Source organism: Rissa tridactyla, chromosome 8 (assembly GCF_028500815.1).
Source record: "Rissa tridactyla isolate bRisTri1 chromosome 8, bRisTri1.patW.cur.20221130, whole genome shotgun sequence".
Classification (NCBI taxonomy): Eukaryota; Metazoa; Chordata; class Aves; order Charadriiformes; family Laridae; genus Rissa; species Rissa tridactyla.
In genome coordinates, this window is record NC_071473.1 from 35,550,110 (window position 1) to 35,569,873 (window position 19,764).

Here is a 19,764-nt window from a genome sequence, read left to right on the forward strand (position 1 = left end):
AACAGTGGTAGAAGAACAAACAGAAATCCCTTTCTCAATTCAGACTGACACATAACCCAAGGAGAGATGCACATGCCTCAACGAACACAATGACCTCAACTGCAAGTGTACTCCTGTGCATGACCTCAGCTTCACAATGCAAACACACTACCATCTGTACAAGTTTCTTGACGGCCATTAAGATTGTTTTTGGCAGGGGAAAAAAAACCCACCACCACCAAAAAAACCCTAACCAATAATAAACCACACCAAACAAAGAAAAAAAGATGACTCCTAATAATTAAGGATGCTGCATGGTTCTACATCAACTACAGCAGTTAAGAAAGGGAGCAAACCAGAAATAAAGAATATCACAACTCCCAATACTAGTGAAAGTTCCAAAATAGTGGAGTTGGCTGGAAAGAAGCTAGTATTCCCAGAAGGACAGAAAGAAGCTAGTATTCCTAAACATTCAAAATATTTAGAAAGGGTCTTAGCAATGGGGGTTATAGTCACAAAGAATCCAAAATTCTGCTTTTGTCTCAACACAGCACCTTTCACTGAAGGCAAGAATAAGCAAGCAAGGCCTAACAGAAAATAGCAGAAATAGCCTGGGAAGTCACAGGGATCCATAACAGAGAGCTATGACTGTCTGTCACAGACAGTAAAAATGACTACATAGGGAGTATCGACAAAATGGCAGTCTGCACCACAAAACACAATACTCTCCCATTTCTTAAAAATAATGTCAAACCACCCTCTCTTTTTGCTCATAGCAACCAGGAGGATGAAGAGATGATAACTGTTGACTGAGAAAAGATCCCACAGATTAAGAGGTGAGACAAGAATCTGTTCCAACAGAAAAAAAAATACAGATTATAAAAAAAAAGTTCAATAAACAGTATTTTCTCCTGCTGCTGATGTAATCAGCCACACGCAAGATCTTCTGCAAAAGGACAGTAAGAATTTCTATCTATCACGACACTTGGATCTCTCATTTCCCAATGTGATTGTCAGTGTTGAGAAGCAATGACAGCAGCAAAGGTGATCTCAGATGGCAAAAGTACTGTACAAAGTTACAAAAAGTTGTAAAATCCTGAATGACTGATGCAGCTCTCTAATGCAGCTTCATGCACACACAGATCTATTGGTAGGCTCTGAAGAGGAAGAAGAATATTCCTAGAATCATATTTTCTCTCAGGCTTTCCTCACCTGAGAGAAGGGCTTTCTCATGTAACGGATAGAGTTCACTGCTCTTCTTTTTATTTTCAGGGCTCAAAATGCCTGAAAATCCTTGTGAAAGAGGAGTCCCTTGAAAAATGATATATTCATTAAGAATTACGGTCTGATGAGCTTCTCCTGAGGCCTGTACAGAATCTGTGGAACGAAACACCCCTACAGGAGATGGTCAAGATAGCCCTTTAAAAATCAGGACAGGATATACCACTTACACTATTCTTTAGCTAATTCACATACGGCACCTAGAAGACAGACAGAGTTTGGCAGACAGAAAATGATTTGACATTTTGATATTCTCATTTCCCAGTTCAGAAATGGAGCCCAGAGATTTAGCTAGCAGGTATTTCTGGAGACACATGGCTTCAAGCCACAACAAGTAGTGTATCTGCCCCTATCTTTGTCAAGCACTGTAAGCACCTAAGATGATGATCTCTTGCAGGATGAGGATATCTTGAAAGCATTTACCAAGGTCTGATAAAAAAAAATTATAATCAAATTAGAGCGGAGGGTCAACACAACAAAACCATTGCCTTCTCTCCAAACTCATACACAGAAAAGGAAAAGAGAAATTTAGTCCCCCCTCTTTCTCTTCTCAAAGCACACAAGGAAGGAGAAACTAGAATAAGATTTTTGGAAGGGTGTAACAGTTTAAAGCTCTAAAAAAAAAAAAAAGTAATCCTTACAGAACATACTCCAGTTCGAATAAGCCCCTCAAAGGAAATGAAGGTCATATGGTAAGTATCTCTTGGGAGAGATGTGTCCCAAATACATACTACAGATATACATTTGAATGAAATTAATTCATCTTGAGACAACAGTCTCAGACAAAAGATGTTTCTGTGGCAGAAAAGTGTATGTAAAACATGTTCCACTATCCAAGATTATTTTTTTTTATGTGCAGTTCCTTGACTGAATGACCAGTTGTATATCTTATTATTTTCTACAAAATTTTAAAATCCAGGACACAAACACTGTTGCTGCACTTCCTGATACAATGGATACAATCCAGCACTCTTCTGTTTACCTGAACACTACTTATCATCTCCAAGCACAAACCGTGCTCTTCAGGATTCAAGATGCCTGAAAATCCTTAATGCAATAATCATAGATAATTGCCTGTGAGCTACATATCTTATTTGGAGATGTCCTTGCCCTCCATTCCGGCAACAACTACCTGAAGTTCCTATTACAGGTTTTAAGGCAATGTAGCCCAGCAGAGATCTTTTGGCAGACTGCTACCAGCACAGAGCCACCCTGATGATGTCACTCAAAACAACTGGAAAGACGACATCTTGAACATAGAGTCAAACTGCAACAGAATCTCTGCAGAGATACTCCGAATCACCTACAAGCCAAGTAAGGATCAACTGGCCAACTATAACAGAAACTCTCGATTAGACTTAGGGTATTTTTAACCCGTGTTGGGTCAAGATGACTGTCATGCTCTATGTATGAGTCTCAGTTAATGCTCCATAAACAAGGCATTAACAACTCTATTACTATCCAAGATTTGACAAGAGTACGTTTGGTGTAGACAAAGACAACAGTCAAAGACAACCAAAGACAACACTCTGGATTAGACAGGTATTCAGACAGAAACACTGGCACTCTAATATTTCTATGGTGTACCAGATTACTGTTATTCAAATAATTAAGTCTGCTGCTTATGCTGAGGGTACTGATCATTTACTATGAAAATGAGCTATTTTTGATGCTTAGAATATCTTCTTAAGCATACAGACATCTCCAGGACATCATCTTCTGTTGCATTATGAGAAACACAGTAGCTCAATGTGCTCTACCATTGCACATTCTCAGTACTTTCTCCAACCCATGGCTAACACTGCTGCATTGCACAGAACCTGAAGTTCATCATCTTCACCTTTCCTTGCCAGTGTAACAAACTATAATGATCCAATTTGAGGGTGGTGATAAAACATGACTCAGTGTAGCTATAGTCTACTTTTACAGGAAAAGAGTTTCTCATGAAGCAAGTGGAGCAGGAATGCAATTTTTCACTACTTGCTCATTCAAATAGCAAAAGTGGTCCCACAGGGCTAGCCGCTCCGTATTGTACATTCTTGTCAGTGTCACTATTTTCTCAGAACCTTCAAATGAATTGCATCTCTCCTTGGTACTTACATCACTTGAGTTTTTCAAATTGCTCTTTAACTTCCTTAATAAGTCTTCAATTTCTATTAAGGCCACATTCTGATTTCCTGTGAAGAGTGCCAGTGGAAAATTAAATTTCCCCGTTATCTTCTATAGTAACAACTGATGGAAAACAAATTGAAAACTTCTCTACTCTTTTACCATGCTTTTAATTTTGAACTCCATGCAACTTTAGCGTAGCCACCACATCCTCTTGCTTCTACTGTATTTCCAGATGTATATAAATTGGAGCGTTTTTTTCCTGTCATCTGACTGTTTCTTTCCCTTAGGTATTTTTGTTTAGGTGGCACTTCATGTTTCACCACAGTAGCTCAATCATAAATACTATACTTATTTTCCTCTATATAGGGTAGCGGGGAAATCAAACCTTCCTTCAAATTTAGCATTCTTCAATACTTGCAGTTGGTATTACTCTTAGCATTTTATCTATTTATGTACAGATTGGTTAAAATAGAAAACTAGAAACCTATGACTGTTTCGATTTGTCACTAAGATAGGCTCCAAGATCACTCTGACAATGACTGTACATGCAGGAGTCACTGTTATTCAATGAAGTTTAGTCATTCACACATGAGCTACCACTAGTGAGCAGCTACCCTAATCAAAACATGCAAAATTGGAGAAACAAATACATGCTTTTTTAAAAAAAAATAAAAATAAAAAATTACGACCAGTACAGTATCCCACGAGCTAGTATAAGTTTGTCAGAAGTCAACAGCAAGAGATTCTTAGGTTCCTTTCATACTTTTACATACCTCATCCTTTTGTTATTTTGTCACTTCTTTATAATATATTCCTAGAATTACACTGATAATTTTCAAATCACTACAGTCCATTTCACAGATGCCATCTTTCCATTACATCTTCTGATAATATATGTAAGACTCAAAAAATGAAGTCAAAAGATTTATCACTTGTTGTCACATATTGCTTCAAAAAAATGCACTTTAAAAGCAGCATTAACGTCTATTACTAAAGAAATAACTTTCCAAACACTAATCAAGACTGAATTATAACGTTCTGTAACAAACGTATTAGCATCCGTTTATCAAATATTTCAAATATGAATCTAAATGACTACAGTCAATTTCTGCAGCAATTGTAGTTTACAGATCTAGCTTATGTATTATATTTTAAACCCACTTAAAACCTGAAAGGTGTATCCCATTCAAGGAAATTTTTATGTATTACAGCAACGTATTTGCATCTCCCTCTACTCTGAGGCATGATCTAATATTTGCTATTATTCATCTCTGAAAAGGATATCTGTAATTTAAATTGTACTCCAAATCTACAAATACTTCCAGACTGCTTTTCAGGAGTAGATTATCTTAAAGTAGATCATCATAAATCAAGTTGCAAATCTTCTTGTTTTCAGCTAACTTTATTTTTCTTAATAGCACGAAAACTTATGCTCTGCTTCTTGAAAACATGTCTCTCATTTTTTGTGATTCCCTGTCTTGACCACCTCACACTCTTTTAATCAATACGCAGTATTTCATTTGGTGATGAGCATAAAAATGACCATCCTCCAACATTTAATGAAGGTCTTTATTTCAATATAGTCATCATTCTCTACAACAGAAAACTACATCTATTTTTTTTTCTTTCCTCTACTAAGAGATAGTCATTGCCAACTTAGTCTGAAGTGCAAGCTTTTCACTTGTTCCTGAAGTTCTCAAGTATTCTGTCACCTATGGCAATAAGCACTTTCTATGCTGCCAAGCAACACTTAACCAGCACATCAATTTTAATCAACCTTCTACAACCCTAGACTGCATGTGAAGGTTTAAAATATAAATTCATTCCATTTATCTCAAGGAAAAAATAATAATAATAAAAAAATCTAGCCTCGCCCTTTGGTTCAACTTTTCTATTGCCACAGATGTGAACATATCCCATTAAATTAATTCAAAACATCTGGTCTCGATGACATGCTGTTGATCTTTGTCATAATTTATCCATAGGCTCTCTCCTGCTATAATGAATAAAACCAGTGACCTGCTCTTGCCTCTCCTACCCAAGATAGGAGAGTTTCCTAGAAAACAAAAGTAAGATCCTGCTCTCATCTGTCACTGCTGCAAAGACTCTTCATTGTCTGGTCCCATGAATGTCTCTCTCTCTTCTGGACATTTATGGTTATAATAAAGTTTAGATTTTTTTTATTTAGGATACTATATTTAAATACTTTCACAAACCTATATCCAATCCAAAAATCACATCTTTGTTATAATGCTTAGAAAGTATCTAGCAACAGTAATCCAATGGGTTTACCAAATTTGCTGCTTGCAGTGAATTAATTATGCATCAACATTACATCCTACATTTTACTTCTGGTTGACGTTTTCAGTATTGCAGTCTTGCGTATTAGTATATATGCAATATAAGTATTGCATCTCTATGCAGTCTTATTAAAAATTTGTTCATAATTACAGATGTATACAATTCTTTAGACACAGTATCCTTAAACACTAATTTTACGCAATATAACAACATTGTATTATAACTCCCAGATATTTTTTAATCTCAAAAAATTCCCACAAGTGGTGAAAAAGAATGACACATTATCATGGTCAGTACTCTGTTATAGTAACATCTTACAAATGTTTAGAGTACAGGAAGGTTCCCAGCTTTGACAGAGAACTATACTTACTAGTTTTGCTTGCTGTGCGTTTACTGGATCACCATACTGCAGTAAAGCTTGAAACTGGTTATTCTTTGTGAATGTGATTATCTTCAATACAGCACCAAATTTAGAGAATATCTGCCAAAAACATTGTAAAGTTTTACACACAAGTTCCTCCCAATCATAGCTCAAGTTAAAATGAAATTTGGCTTACCTGATGAAGAACATCCAGGGTTACTGGGTAGTACATATTATCAATAATTATTCTAAGTACTGGACTCTGAGCTGGAGTCACTGCACTCTCACTAACAGTGGTCCCACTAATGGGAGCGTTTGTTGCCTGCACAGCCGTCACTGCCTGAAGAACAGCTTGGGCCCGCTTAAAAAAAAAAACAACAACAAAAAAACAAACAAACAACAAAACAAGACAGGTTTTTAAATATTTCAATATGATAGCTAGAAATTAATTAGCAATATTAATATAGTTAACTTCAGAAACATAAAACAGTCCACTTATTTGAAACTCGGAGCTACAGACATAACACAACGGAAGTGCAATGCAGTCTGACTCTGTGAGAAGAGACAATAAAAATGAAAACATCAATTAATCCTTATGTCACAGTAAGGAGGGGCTTCAAACGGCACCAATATCAATCTTCCTAGTAGCAAGCTTATTGTTCTACTAGTAAGGACAAAGAAAGTGAGGATTTTGTAGTTTTCAAGACTCTTTATACTTTTTTCCTTTCCTTTAAAGAAGAAAAAAAACCCAACAAAAACCCAACCAACCAACAAAAAACCCAAGCCTACAGAAACCATAAGTATATATCCTATTTTTCAAGAGACTGTACTACAGTTAACACTTCACTGCCATTTTAGTTATGTAGAAGGATCTGATAGGAAGGGATAATGATAAGCTAACACTTCCAAACTTCGCCTTTTTAACACAATGAAATAATAGACAAGACTGAGAAGCGTAAGAAAGTAGTATCCACAGACAGGTAAACAAACTGGTGTCTGTTATCCACCCTCTTTCATAAAAAGAAAAACAAAATCCTCTCCATGTGTGGGGATTTTTTGGTTTTTAAACATAAGCAGGGTTTTAGAAATTCAAAGGTAACCACATGATGACACCACAAGAACACACATCTATGTAACTACTTCCACTGCCAAAACTGACAGTATCAGAAAGATTAGATGTCTTTTTCCAAGAAAGAAAAAGTGCAGAAAAAAGGGTTTCCATTTAATACTTTCATGACAGTAGCCTTATGAAGCAAAATGATACAAAACAGAGAGACAAGTGAGCGTGCCAGGTAAAAATAATAATCACCATATTAACGCATACCGCATATTTTAAAGGTATTAGAACTACTACACAATTTCACGTCTCACAACTTACATGATACTCCTCATACTGAAACGAATCAATGAGTAAGGAAAGTGGGGGCGGGGGGGAAGAAAAAAAGACCTGGTGAACACTAGTTGGGAAAAATTTACCTCTATGTTTAATGCTAATAACTTCAACTATGTAAAAACATCTTTTGACAACAAAACATTATTTTTCCCCCCCTAGTGTATGAAATACACAACTTTAAAGCTGCCCCAGTATTTGGCTGAGTTGCGCAATTACTTCCTACTCCTTCTGTAAGCACAGAAGCAGCACATATCAATTAAAGCTCACTCCTTAAAGGGACTGGAAAAGTTTAGACTGTATAATGCAAAGAACCAAAACTTAGGAAGTCAATTTTAACATATGACCCTTATTAGAGCTATCCACCTATGCTTATACACCATATTTCATTCCACTAAATTTTATGTGAATACATGAAGGAATACAGGACTTAACATTGGCAGATGAAGATAAGAAGTTCAAAGTAACATTTAGTATCCATATATACATAGCCACTTTTGAAGACATTCGAGTAGTACGTAAAGCTTTTTCTTATTTTTGCAAAATTGAAATTAATTTTAAAAGATCAGCTACACTGTTTAGAAAGTGTAACAGCTACTTATTTCGAAATGGTGCAATGTCTGAGCAGGAAGACTAAAAACATGCATTTACAACAGGCAGATGATTAAAGAGAATTACAGTTCCAGAGGTCATTCTGTTGTCAATTCTTCTGAGTCTAGATACTGTACGAAACAGGTAAGACACATTTGTTTTAAATCTGAGTTTAAGCGTTCCTCTCACATTGTTTTGATGTCTCACAGGAAAAGGATTTTCATAGAATTATAATGCTGAGATGAAAACTTAAATAGTCCTTTTTGAATCTGTTTATTCAGAGCCAACTCATTCTAAGTACATAACTAAAAATAATCTTGGAAGCTACTATTATTGAGAAATTCAGAGTAGCATAGCTTCATGGAACCTCTCCTACTTTATTTCTAAAGGCCTGGCTGTTAAAAGTACTCCTTGGTTAAATATTATTTTTTTCTACCTTCTTTATAACTAATATACTTGCACCTTTCTCCAATTTTTTTATCCTCTCTCTCCAGTTACATGGACTAACATCCTGACTTCTTCATATCTTCCTGCTTGACCATCCAGAAAAAGACAATTTCTAAATGAATTTGGGTGGATGAGAAAGCTTTCAATTGCAGATTAAGTTTTGAGTCTAAAAAAAAAAATTAAAAAAATTGCAGACAACAAGCATTATCTGCACCACCTTTATCTTTCATTACAGAAGAAAGTATATCCAACCTTCTTGTGCTTTATAGAATGTCTCATGAGATACTAGTTTCAGAAAACTTACTGCCAAGTACCAATTTGTATTATTTAATTCTAAATTAAAGAAATAGAGACCCGAGAGACAAGGAATATGTTAAAATTGGGTATTAATGCATATGGTGGCATAAAAGCTGCTGAAAATTCAGCACATCCTACATGTTCAAAAGGTGGACATGTGAAGAACAAAACCAGTATAACCACAGAAGCCAGACGACAATGTAAGAGAAAGCTCCGTAAGTGTGTATGTCCATACACGATACATGCAGACAGAATTCATGCTCTCTTCTCTTTTTTCAAAAGTAAATTAAGGTATTTATTTTTCCTTATCACTGACATTGGGGGTGGGTGGGGAGGAGGAATCTCAATTTTTAAGAAGTACCTTTAGCAGACAAACTTATCAAAAGATTTTTAAGGAACCAGAATGTTTAGAAAGATCAACAGGAAAAATCAACACTATACTTGATCTGAACCAAGAAGCCTTTCAACAAATTACCCTGAAATTGTTTTCAACAGTAACAGCTATAATTTTACTATTTGCATACCTTACGTAAGACGGGACACAAATAACAGAAACTGTAACTTGGTATTTACACTGCCTTTTGTAACATCATGTAAGAAATTAACCTTAAAAAAAATCATCTGACTTTTGGTAAGTTGATGTCTCTCTTCACCGCGCCCCTGCCCCCCCCAAATTCATATGAAATAGTCACCATTTCTTGTTCTATTAAGAACAGACATATGCATCTATTGTGAAATAGGTTCTGTCAAGGCAAGAGCAAATCATTTTTTTGTTATTAAGTGTATTTGTCTCTACAGTGATCATGGAGTATTCTTCTCCAGGAACAGCAGATCACATGAGCTAGGGTTTCCAGTGCTACCAGAGCAATCATTCAAAGCACTGAAACGTAGGCATTAGCATCAGTCATTATCACTAGGGAAATTCAAACTGGCATTAGAATATCAAGTGTCAGAATTAGAAAGTTAATTTTTTCATCCTACGGTCTCTAAACTAAGATGAAAACTTATTTAATGAAAAAAAAAATGAAGCTAGAAGACACTTCAGAATCTTTTTACATTAAGAAACATTAAGAAAATTCATCATAATGGAAAGATCACACAGAAAATAAATCCTGTTCCATGTCACAAAATGGAATGATCATAGGTAAGACTACAGTAGTGTTAGAATACAGACAAAACCAAGTGATTTTAACGTATGTCACATGAGCCAAAATACATGCCATGCTTATTTTCTACTGTCTGCATTTGTAATACTACATAACAGCAAATATACCTGGTTAAGTGTGTTATCAGTCTTTAGTTCTTTATGATTGGAATACTGGATATAGATAGGTTGGTTACGAAGATGAGGTGTCACAGCAGAGTAGTAATTAACCATAGTGATAGCTGCTTCTTCTGTAGCAAGTTCCAAGAAGGCCTGTAATTAAACAGTTAATTTTCAGAGCAGATAATCTTCATATCAGCAGCATATAAAAACACTTAAAGAGGTTTTAAAAAAAAAACAAAACACTTAAAGGGTTCAATAACACATTTTAACAAATATCAGTCTTCAGATGTCATTCTCTACAGACCAGCTTTATTTGTTAAGCGACTCATCTGTGAAGATGCAGGACTAAATATTTATCTTACAGCTAACTTTTTGCTTTATGTAGCTGCCAACCATCCCCCGTTCCCAAAAAATGTTTACTAAAAGACAGTGTAAGTTCATTAAAAAATAAATGAGCAAAAGGCTTATTTTTTTTTTAATACTTACTGTTATACAAGTTATTTCAATAGCATTTTAACAGCATATTTTTAACTTAGACAGTAAGCATACTAAAAAAATGGAAAGCAACAAATTACCTGATTTTTCCCTTTCAGCATCAGGATGTTGGTTACCTTACCAAAAGGTAAACCTAAAGCAATAACTTCTGTTTCTGTCACTTCCCCAGGCAATTTCCTGATATGAAGAACACGAGAAGGAGCCCCATCCATTTTATCGTCACCTTTGAATTTCTTGTTGTCATTACCATTGGCTGAAAGACATATTCAGACTCTATTTGAAGAGTTTACTGATATTATTAGTGCTTTATTAAAAAATGCTTTTAATAATAAATATGATATAATTTTTAAGTTTGATCTAAATAAAATTCAAGGGTTCAGAACAAATTGTGAAGAGACAAATGGTGAACAAACCATTGTGAACAAACCATTGTGAACCAAAATGGTTCACAAAAGGTGAACAAACAGTCCAGACTAACTCAATAGCTCTCTATGATAACTCATTTTCTAAAAAAGAAAAAACCCACAGCAAATACTTTTCATCTCACTTTCAGTGAAGTATCTCCCATAATACCATGTAAGAATATTAATTATGACTCAGAAGGGCTCACATAAGAACTCTAAAGTACATTAAAAAAAACCCAAACCAATTAGAGGTTACCCAGATTTTTTTTTGGAAAGGAGAAAAATGGTGGTGAAGAGTTACTAGAAGGGTTCCTACAGGGAAATTTTAAGGATTGTTTGCACTAAGGAACCAGACACAAAAAGCAGAAAAGCATCAAAGCAAGACAGGAAGCATTACTAAACTGAGAAGGATCACAAGGAGAAAAGGGATGAGCCAGAGAACTGGCATCACGAAAGTCTGATGAAATCCACAACATCAGAATTTAAGGACCAAGTACAAAATACGTCCGTTACGAACTACGGGCTTGTTCACAGAAAAGGAAAAAACAACTAATAAACATGATACAGCCAACATGTGGGGAGAAGGTGGGGAAGAGCTGCAAGACAAGATTTTCCTAGCAGAAGCAGGGAAGCATTAACATCACTGTATAAAGCACCAGAAAGATACTATTCAGAATATTGTCCAGAATTCCATCAAAATTCCAGCAAAATTCCAGCTCGAGTTCCTTTTTCATGAACATATGCAATAAAGAGCTAGCCAGTTGGATGGAAGAAGTCTTGCTTTGGAAAAAAGGCCAGAAAAAAATTTAATATATTTAGTTAAAAGTTAATTTTGGTTAAAAGGTAATACAACCTCTGCCGACAAGCGTGCCAGTGGAGTAAACATCAGAAAATGTCAAGAGCTAAAGAACGATACTGTCATAAGATACATGGATATTAATGACGTAATCAATGCTGGAAATCAGAATGCATTTAGATAGCAAGTGTTGAGAATTCCTTTTTTTCTGATGTTAGAAGGGCAGTTCAATAGGTACCTGTACTTTCAAAAAACACACAAATTTTTACTAGTAGAAAAATATTTGTAATTATTAGGATTCAAATTCATGGGTTGAGTGCTAAGACTCAAGAGGATTAAAAAAAATAATTATGAACGAGACTACTTGTATTTACTCACTAAAAAAGTAGAAAGAATAAAGGGGCAGGTGGGAAAAATCAATAGGAAGCATTTATATACGTTAAATCCTCCAAAAGCCTTTTCTTCATAAGAAAGTTGATGGCTGCGATTTCCAGAGGGAAGAGAATAAATAAGCCCTCAATTATCACTCAGCGGTAACTACAGAATATAATTCTGAATTTGTGCCAGGAAAATCATTTACACCTAATCTGATTCCCTGCGTAAAAATATTGCATTTGTTTATTACCATCTTGAGCACAGAAAGTTTTGCTAATGCCTAAATCACAATCAAGATTTCCAGTCCCTAAATCAGTTTGCCTAAACCAAGCCAACTTACTCAAGACTAAAAACACAGAATGAAATGGACTCATATTTTCACAAATCAAGAACTTCCACGCTCCAGATTTGGATTTGAAAAGCCAAACCAGGCATGACATTTAATACCTTTTCAATGCTATTAGGAAAGTTAGCAAACTTGCCTCTGACCAAACTTATGAACATACCTTTTACTTCTTCAAGGTGGTCATTCTCCATACTTCCATTGCAGGAATTGATGGAAAAAGGATAAATCTATACATAAGGAACTGTTTCCATCACTCCCTCAGATCTTTTTCTAACAGGTACACACTCTTCATTTTAATTTGAATGTTTTTAACTTCCACTTCAGCTATTACCTTCAGATTTAGATAAATCTAAAATTCAAGATATTCTCTTAGTTAAAAATAGCATTCCTTAGAAGCAGGTCATCCCCTAACTCCCCACCCCCACCAAAAAAAATAATTCCAGAACTGAGCCTTTTAAAAAGGTCTTGAACTAGAGAACACTTTTCTAAGTCTTTCGCAACATACTATAGTAGACAAAACAACAAAAACCTAACAAAATCGGAACTCGTCAAAATTCAGCCAGCAGTATCTCCAACTGACAGTGCTAGAAGGGGTCAAATCCATGCAGTCATAAGTATTTTATTTTGGTCTGCTGCACAGAAGGACAAACTTCGATGGAACACAGAAGAGTAAAATTTCAGAAACATACACTGAACCACGATCTGAAGTCCATCCTTAGTCTACACAAGGCCCTAACCTGTATCATTTTGGAAAACGTGGTGAGGCTGGGCTTCCAGGTAGACAGATTTCACCTGTTCAAAATTATACAATGTAGCACTTTAACCTCAAAGTGACAGACAAAGTTTATAAGAACGGACTTTAATTTTTCATTCTAAGCTTATGACACATTAGTTTTCCCTAGTTCTGAACTTAAATCTCTACCAAAAAAATGCAGAAGAAAACATTGTAAAGTATGACAAGCTTAACAACATATTTCAAACAATACACGACTAACAAACTTGTAAAGAATAAAAGAATTACAGTGATTCTTAAACTAGATTTCCAGAGCCTTTCACCCTGAAGCTTTCTAACTAATTTTAACTCATTACAAGGTTCAAAAACCAAATATAAAACATTAATAAATGAAAAGTAAGAAAGTGAAAAGAAAGTTTTTAAACCGAAAGATTTTCTGAAACTGACAAGAAACCTCTCTTCATCACATCACCAGAAAAGTACGTACCACGAACGCTCAGATCAATACTTAGAGCGGTTTTGTCTTTTGTGTGGGTTTCGACATTGAATTTTGATATATTGACTTTTCCATAGCATAATGTCCAAGAATTTTTTATTATTATTTTTTTTTAAACTAAAGCTTGTATTTGGATTAGGCTTTAGGTAATCCCAGTGTTACTAGTAAATAATCAGTATGGCCAGTACATAAGCACTCACATATATGTATTTGCAACGAAATGGTCCTCTAATAATTTTTTTATTACTGGAATAAATTGTTTTTCCATCTATTAGCATTTCTATCTAATGTTTGCATTTTGTCAGTTTTTCAACTTTTGCTGCAGTAGGTTTAAAGAATAAATTTAGAAGAAGTATTCTATTGTACTATATATATCTATATATATCTTTTCCAAAAGAGCAGTTAACAGCTTTAACTTAACTTGTGTATACAAGTCTCTCATACAATTTTATTTTTTAAACTAACAAACCAAAAACCTACCAAACTATACTTTAGACTTTTTTTACTGACTGTAAAAAAGAGCTGACAAGTGCCTGAGCTAAAATGTTTAAATGAAAAAATAGATATATAAATATATTAAAATAATATACACAAAAAGATACAGAATTATGCACTAAAGAATGTATGGCAATCAGAAAAATGGAGGGACGGGACAGACGGACACAGGATGAGGGGAATGGCAACAAGCATTCCCAATGCTGTGTAAATGCCCAAAGAAATTTTTTAGCAGCCGGGCAAGCAACCATGACAAAGCTGTTTATTACTCATTGGCAGTAGTATACCTTGCTCAATGAAAGCTGTACTGATAACATTAATAAAAAAATGAAGCCCACCTTCTTAAAGTAAAGTTTACCCCAAAACATTTAACACTGGATTTTATGAAGACATTTTATGAAGAAATTAACACAACCATTGATCATTTGTGGAACAAATAAAATTCAGCTTTTAGAACAGTTATTAAGAGTTTGGGGCACTGTATGAAACCTTTTTCCCCAACTTTAGTCTCTTATTTGCCATTTTAAGTGGTACTTTTCAGTTTGAGACACATCATTAAACTGCACTTGTGAATAGAAAACCACACACTTAAAACATGGGAACACTTGTTCAAAGTCACTGAAAGGTGAATTCAACACTTCCGTCTTCATTCTCTAACAAATTCTATCAGCATCATCAGTGTCCATAAAGGTTAAAAGATAAGTTAAGATGAGGAAGGTACTAGAAGAATAACATTGTCTTGCCCTAGAAATGGAGTCTCTGGAGATAAGCAACCCAAAAGATCCTTCCCTATACAGTAGGAGAAAGACAAAATTGCAGAAAATTGGGGGAGGTGGCAAGGGGATGTTAGAGGGGGAAACTTTACAAGCCAGCTAATAATTACTGCTAAGGAACTGCTATTAAACTGGAAGCTCATTGGCAAGAAGCTATTTCATCAGGTAGTTTGGCTTTCATCAGACTTGCAAAGCCTGATCAATTCAAACCTCTTGCTGCTAGCATTTTAACAAATAAAAAGATGCTCCAAAGAGCATAATGCTACAATATCTACACTGGGGTGGAAAAAAAAAAAAAATTAAAAAATCACCATGAGAATAGCATAACACACCGTTAGTTCATTTACTAATCAAGTTACAGCCTTAAATATATAGTTCTAAAAAAAAAATTTAAATATCACAACTGAACAACGAGCAACAACTGAATTCTAACTCTAAATATTCATTATACTCAATTCAGACTACCAAAAATAGCCCTATTCTTTAACAGCCATTGCACTCATGTAAGCCCTCTTTCGCTCTTCACAAAGAAAAAGAAAAAAAACAGTTTACATATGACATCTGTTCACTATTTCTAAACAAATCTCATCTCTACAAATGGCATTCAAAGCATTATTTTCCCATTTAAGTAGGATTCTCCGGTCTAAACATAATTGATACATAAGCCACATCCCTGTTGCACCGAGTTCCTTCAATTTAGCATAAATCAAGTTGTTGAAATTAAATGTTTGAGAGTTGGCAAAGCCTATAAATGGCTATTCTCTAAACAACTTGGGTCCGTGGCATTTTTAGTTAGAAACTCCTATTTTAACAAGCACAGAGAAATAGAAACCTGTATGTATGAGCAACAGAATGAAGTGCAATGTACACAAGGCATACTGTAAGTCCATGGCATTCAATTGTTCAAGCTATGAAGATTCAACGCTCCCGAGTAGTTTTTGCAGAAAACCTGCTCTTAAAGTTCAGCATAACTCCTAGCAAACACTGAACAACTTACTTCCTGCTGATAACTATTTTTGAAAAAATATTTTAAAAGATTTCATCCTAGGGAGTTTTTCTCTGCAGACAATTTTTTTCTTATTTTTTGATAAATATATAAATACCACCTAAAGCGCTCTGAGGCAAAAAATACACAATTTACCTTGAAAATATATGAGGCCTTTATTTTAGATGTGTAATTTTCCTTCACAATAACCTTCTGTCATATTCACACAATCTCCTAATATAGAAATGTAACTACGTGTCTATGGGCAAAGAGTCTGCATACAATAAAAAGTTGCTTTCACCTATTATTTCCTGGAAAGATGGGGAAAAAATGCTAAAAATTTATCACAACATGCTGATTATAAATCACTGCATATCTGCAGTAGTAAAATAATTGATAAATAAAAATCCTTTCTGCAGGAGTCAATCTCTGTTTCACAACTGTCAGTACACACCGACAACCAACTACAAAAAAAAAAACCAAACCATAAATACTTAGCCTTTCCTGAAACGCTTATTTCATTGTCCAATACAATTACTTAATAAAGACAAGAAGCTTACCAACAGTATTATTAATTGTTGTTGCTAAGAAAGTACTTCTTGTTTCACGTTAGCTAAATATATGAAATTTAATGTTATCAACAGGTGGAACATAGGACACCTATCCACATGGGAAATATCTAACCAGGAGAAAGGCAATGGAATTGTGAAGACACCTAAATTTACAATTCTGGATTATGACCAGACAGAAAGATTAAACATTGCAGTGGCTACTGAACACAAACATATGCATAAAACAATCAGCTAAGGAAACCTCAGGCAACCACAAATTGGGAGGGTATAACAGAGACCATTGTAGTTTTGTTTCTGAGGTTCTTTCCTTAAATACATATACCTGTATGTAGATAGAATGTAGGAAGTAAGAGGAGACCTTTGGTATGATCCAGTAACAAACTTTTCCGTAAGTGCCAACAGGTTCCCAAAACAAAACAAAAAAGACCCAGGACCTTTCTTTTAATATAGACATCTTCAAAAGCTCAAGCTAAAGATAAAATCTGGAATTTTAAAAGTTTAAGAGAAAGAACAAAAAAGAAGATACTACACCCAAGAATAAGATAAAAACACGAAGAACCAGAAGTTCTCTGAAGTCTGCATTTGTCATTTGTTAACCTTACATTTAAAGGTTACATGTTCGGTGTTAATTACGCCTGTTTGGTTGGTAGGGTTTTTTGTTGTTGTTTTGGGGCTGGGAGGGAGTGTGTTCTGCAAGATTTTGTACTTTGAAGTACTTTATATATACCCCATTATCCTTACCTTGCTAGGCCAACACTATATTGTGGAAGCCTTACCACTGGAACTAAAGCAATAACTAGTAGCAATAGGTGGATTTTTACCGTAGACATGGGTCATGTGCGGAAAATCACAGCCTATCAGGAATTTGAGCTTAAATAAGTAAACACGGTCAAGCAATTAAAAAATTAACTACACGGTTTTTAACTAAGGACATGAACTAACACATCTGCCCATAGACTCCACCTCATTTCAAAACCCACTGAGCAAGTTTTCCAAGTAACTATGACTTACAATGAACTTACAATGGGGTACAGTGGCTGTTCAATGTGGCACAGTCTAAAACTAATGCACCTCGCTTTGGGCCCTTAAAATATGTAAAAATACTATGACTAGAGTTAAATGCAACTGAAGTAGAACAAAAATGAATTACCATGGCACAGTGATGCACACAGAAATTAAATAAATTAATAATAATGTCCACATTTTATTTCTCCCATCCTGAGGGATTTTTTGAGGGGTTTGTTTAAGTTTCTTAATTTACAAAAAGATATATTGTTCATGCATTCAGAGCATTAAAATTTAGTTCATCCACATTCACACGCCCATGTAAATCTGTAGAAAAATGTAAATTATAGTCTATTATTAAATTATTATACTTTCCAATCACATGTGCTGTACTTCTTCAAATCTTTCCAATTGCTATTAATTGTAATCAATTTGCAAACTTCAGAAGTAAGTTACCTGTGTTTAGGCATCATTAATATTAACTAATAATCAATTTTACTTAACATGCCATCAAAACCAGCACATCTATGTTTATTCACCAAGTTAAACACAGCACTTGAAATATTATTAGCTTGTATGCCTCAGTGCTAAGTATTCTGTTAATACAATGAATTACCTACCACAGTCACTGCTAACATTCCCTGCTAATGAAGTAAAAACAAGATCAAGATTAATAGTACCATTTAAAGCTCCAGGAGTTTGGTGAGCTCAGTTGCAAAATGATTTTTGAAATGTTTTTACTGATTGAACTTAAACACACAAATGTGAACAATGAAACTGCTTGCAGCTATAGTAAAAACCTGCCAATTCTTCTGCTTCAATCCCTTGTCTTTGACAGGACAATTTTCATAAAGCTTTCACCAACATCTTTCACTTTTTATCTACAGCCCTTAAAAATTTTAAGTTTTTTGTGTGGATTTCAGCGACACAGTTCATGGCATGACCAACTTCATACATATAACTGTTCTTAAAACTTTCATTAAGCAGTCCTCCACCTAAAAGGAAAAGTGCCTCACAAGCAGTTCAGCATAAAAGTAACACATCACTGAGGAAATCCTTTTTCTAGTTCTTAAAGGGACTTTTGTTCTTAGATTTAAAAGCTGCATAATAAGCAACTGCAGTTGCGTATTTACTGAACATACAGAAAAAAGTTATTTATATACAATCATTTACAATGCACACAACTACTGTCTTTAAAACAGAGTCAAAAATATTTTCTGCTTTCTCAGAATCCTGTTACCAAACCATATTCTAGTTTACCTAAGCTGCCTTTCTAGTCATTGTCTGCTGTGCATCAACGTGAAAAAAAAATGAATTCACTATTCTTTATGAGAAGGTTACGCTTTCCAAAGAGATCGGAACCAAACAAGATTATAACAGAAAACAAAAATGGACTTTTTTCAGAAAAGCTGAAGAAAACACTAGTAGTAGCTCAAGCAGTAGTGCCAGGCCTGTGGTTCTGACAATACGACGTCAACATATCAATGGCAGTTCCTACTAAAAAGCTCAAAACTTAAACATCTAACATCAAAAAAGAGAACTTCTTAGAAAAGCTTAGATATTTGCTGACCTGGAACCTTACAAGCTGTCTTCCATTGCAACAAATTCTGATCTAGTAGATGGGATTCTCCCCTCAATGCTTCCAGAAGGATGCCCTGCCATACTGCTCAAACTAATTCAGGTAAAAAAAAAAATCTTGTGCATTTAAATAGCAGTGCTTAACTGAAATGAAATTCCACAACAATAAGGACAGTAACCAAACGATGTTCAAAACAGGAGATACAAGGGTTCGGAATTAAGTGGTAAAATAACTCACACAGAAGTCATCCTCAATTATCCAAATTTAACTTTCTTTTAAGGCTGTTCTTTCACTAAAGACACACAAAGTACTTAAGATAGTAACTTGACTTGTAGTAAATGTTAATACAACCTACTGTCAATGTCATCTACGCAGTCTTGAAGATGGATACTGATGACAAAGCTGTTTAGAAAACGCTCAAGATCAGGCCTTGTATTTTGAGCAATGTCCTTTGGACAACAGTCCAACATGCTAGCATTTTCCTCAATTCCATGTTGTTTATCAAATTACCAGTGGTTCAAATAATCAAGAAGAATGCAAACCAAATGTCTGTCCAACAAGTTTGCAAGTTTATTTCACACAAAGATAGGGAGGGATTCATACGTAAGACTCCCTGTAGGGCAGAGAAAGCACGCATCTTTCATGCCTTTCTCTGACTAAGAGTGAGAATTAGAGCAAGAGTAT

The 19,764-nt window shown here is 34.9% G+C and overlaps 1 protein-coding gene across 5 annotated transcripts in view; it reads right to left on the reverse strand.

Moving 5' to 3' along the window:
* Nucleotides 1–19,764, reverse strand: part of PTBP2 (polypyrimidine tract binding protein 2) — a 53,638-nt gene that overhangs the window by 15,948 nt on the left and 17,926 nt on the right. For all 5 annotated transcript variants that reach the window (XM_054211406.1, XM_054211404.1, XM_054211403.1 and 2 more), the window contains 4 exons: nt 10,602–10,774; nt 10,033–10,176; nt 6,231–6,395; nt 6,044–6,154 (listed from right to left, as the gene is read on the reverse strand). In XM_054211406.1, coding sequence (XP_054067381.1) covers nt 6,044–6,154; nt 6,231–6,395; nt 10,033–10,176; nt 10,602–10,774 — 593 coding nt within the window. The remainder of the gene's footprint in view (nt 1–6,043; nt 6,155–6,230; nt 6,396–10,032; nt 10,177–10,601; nt 10,775–19,764) is intronic.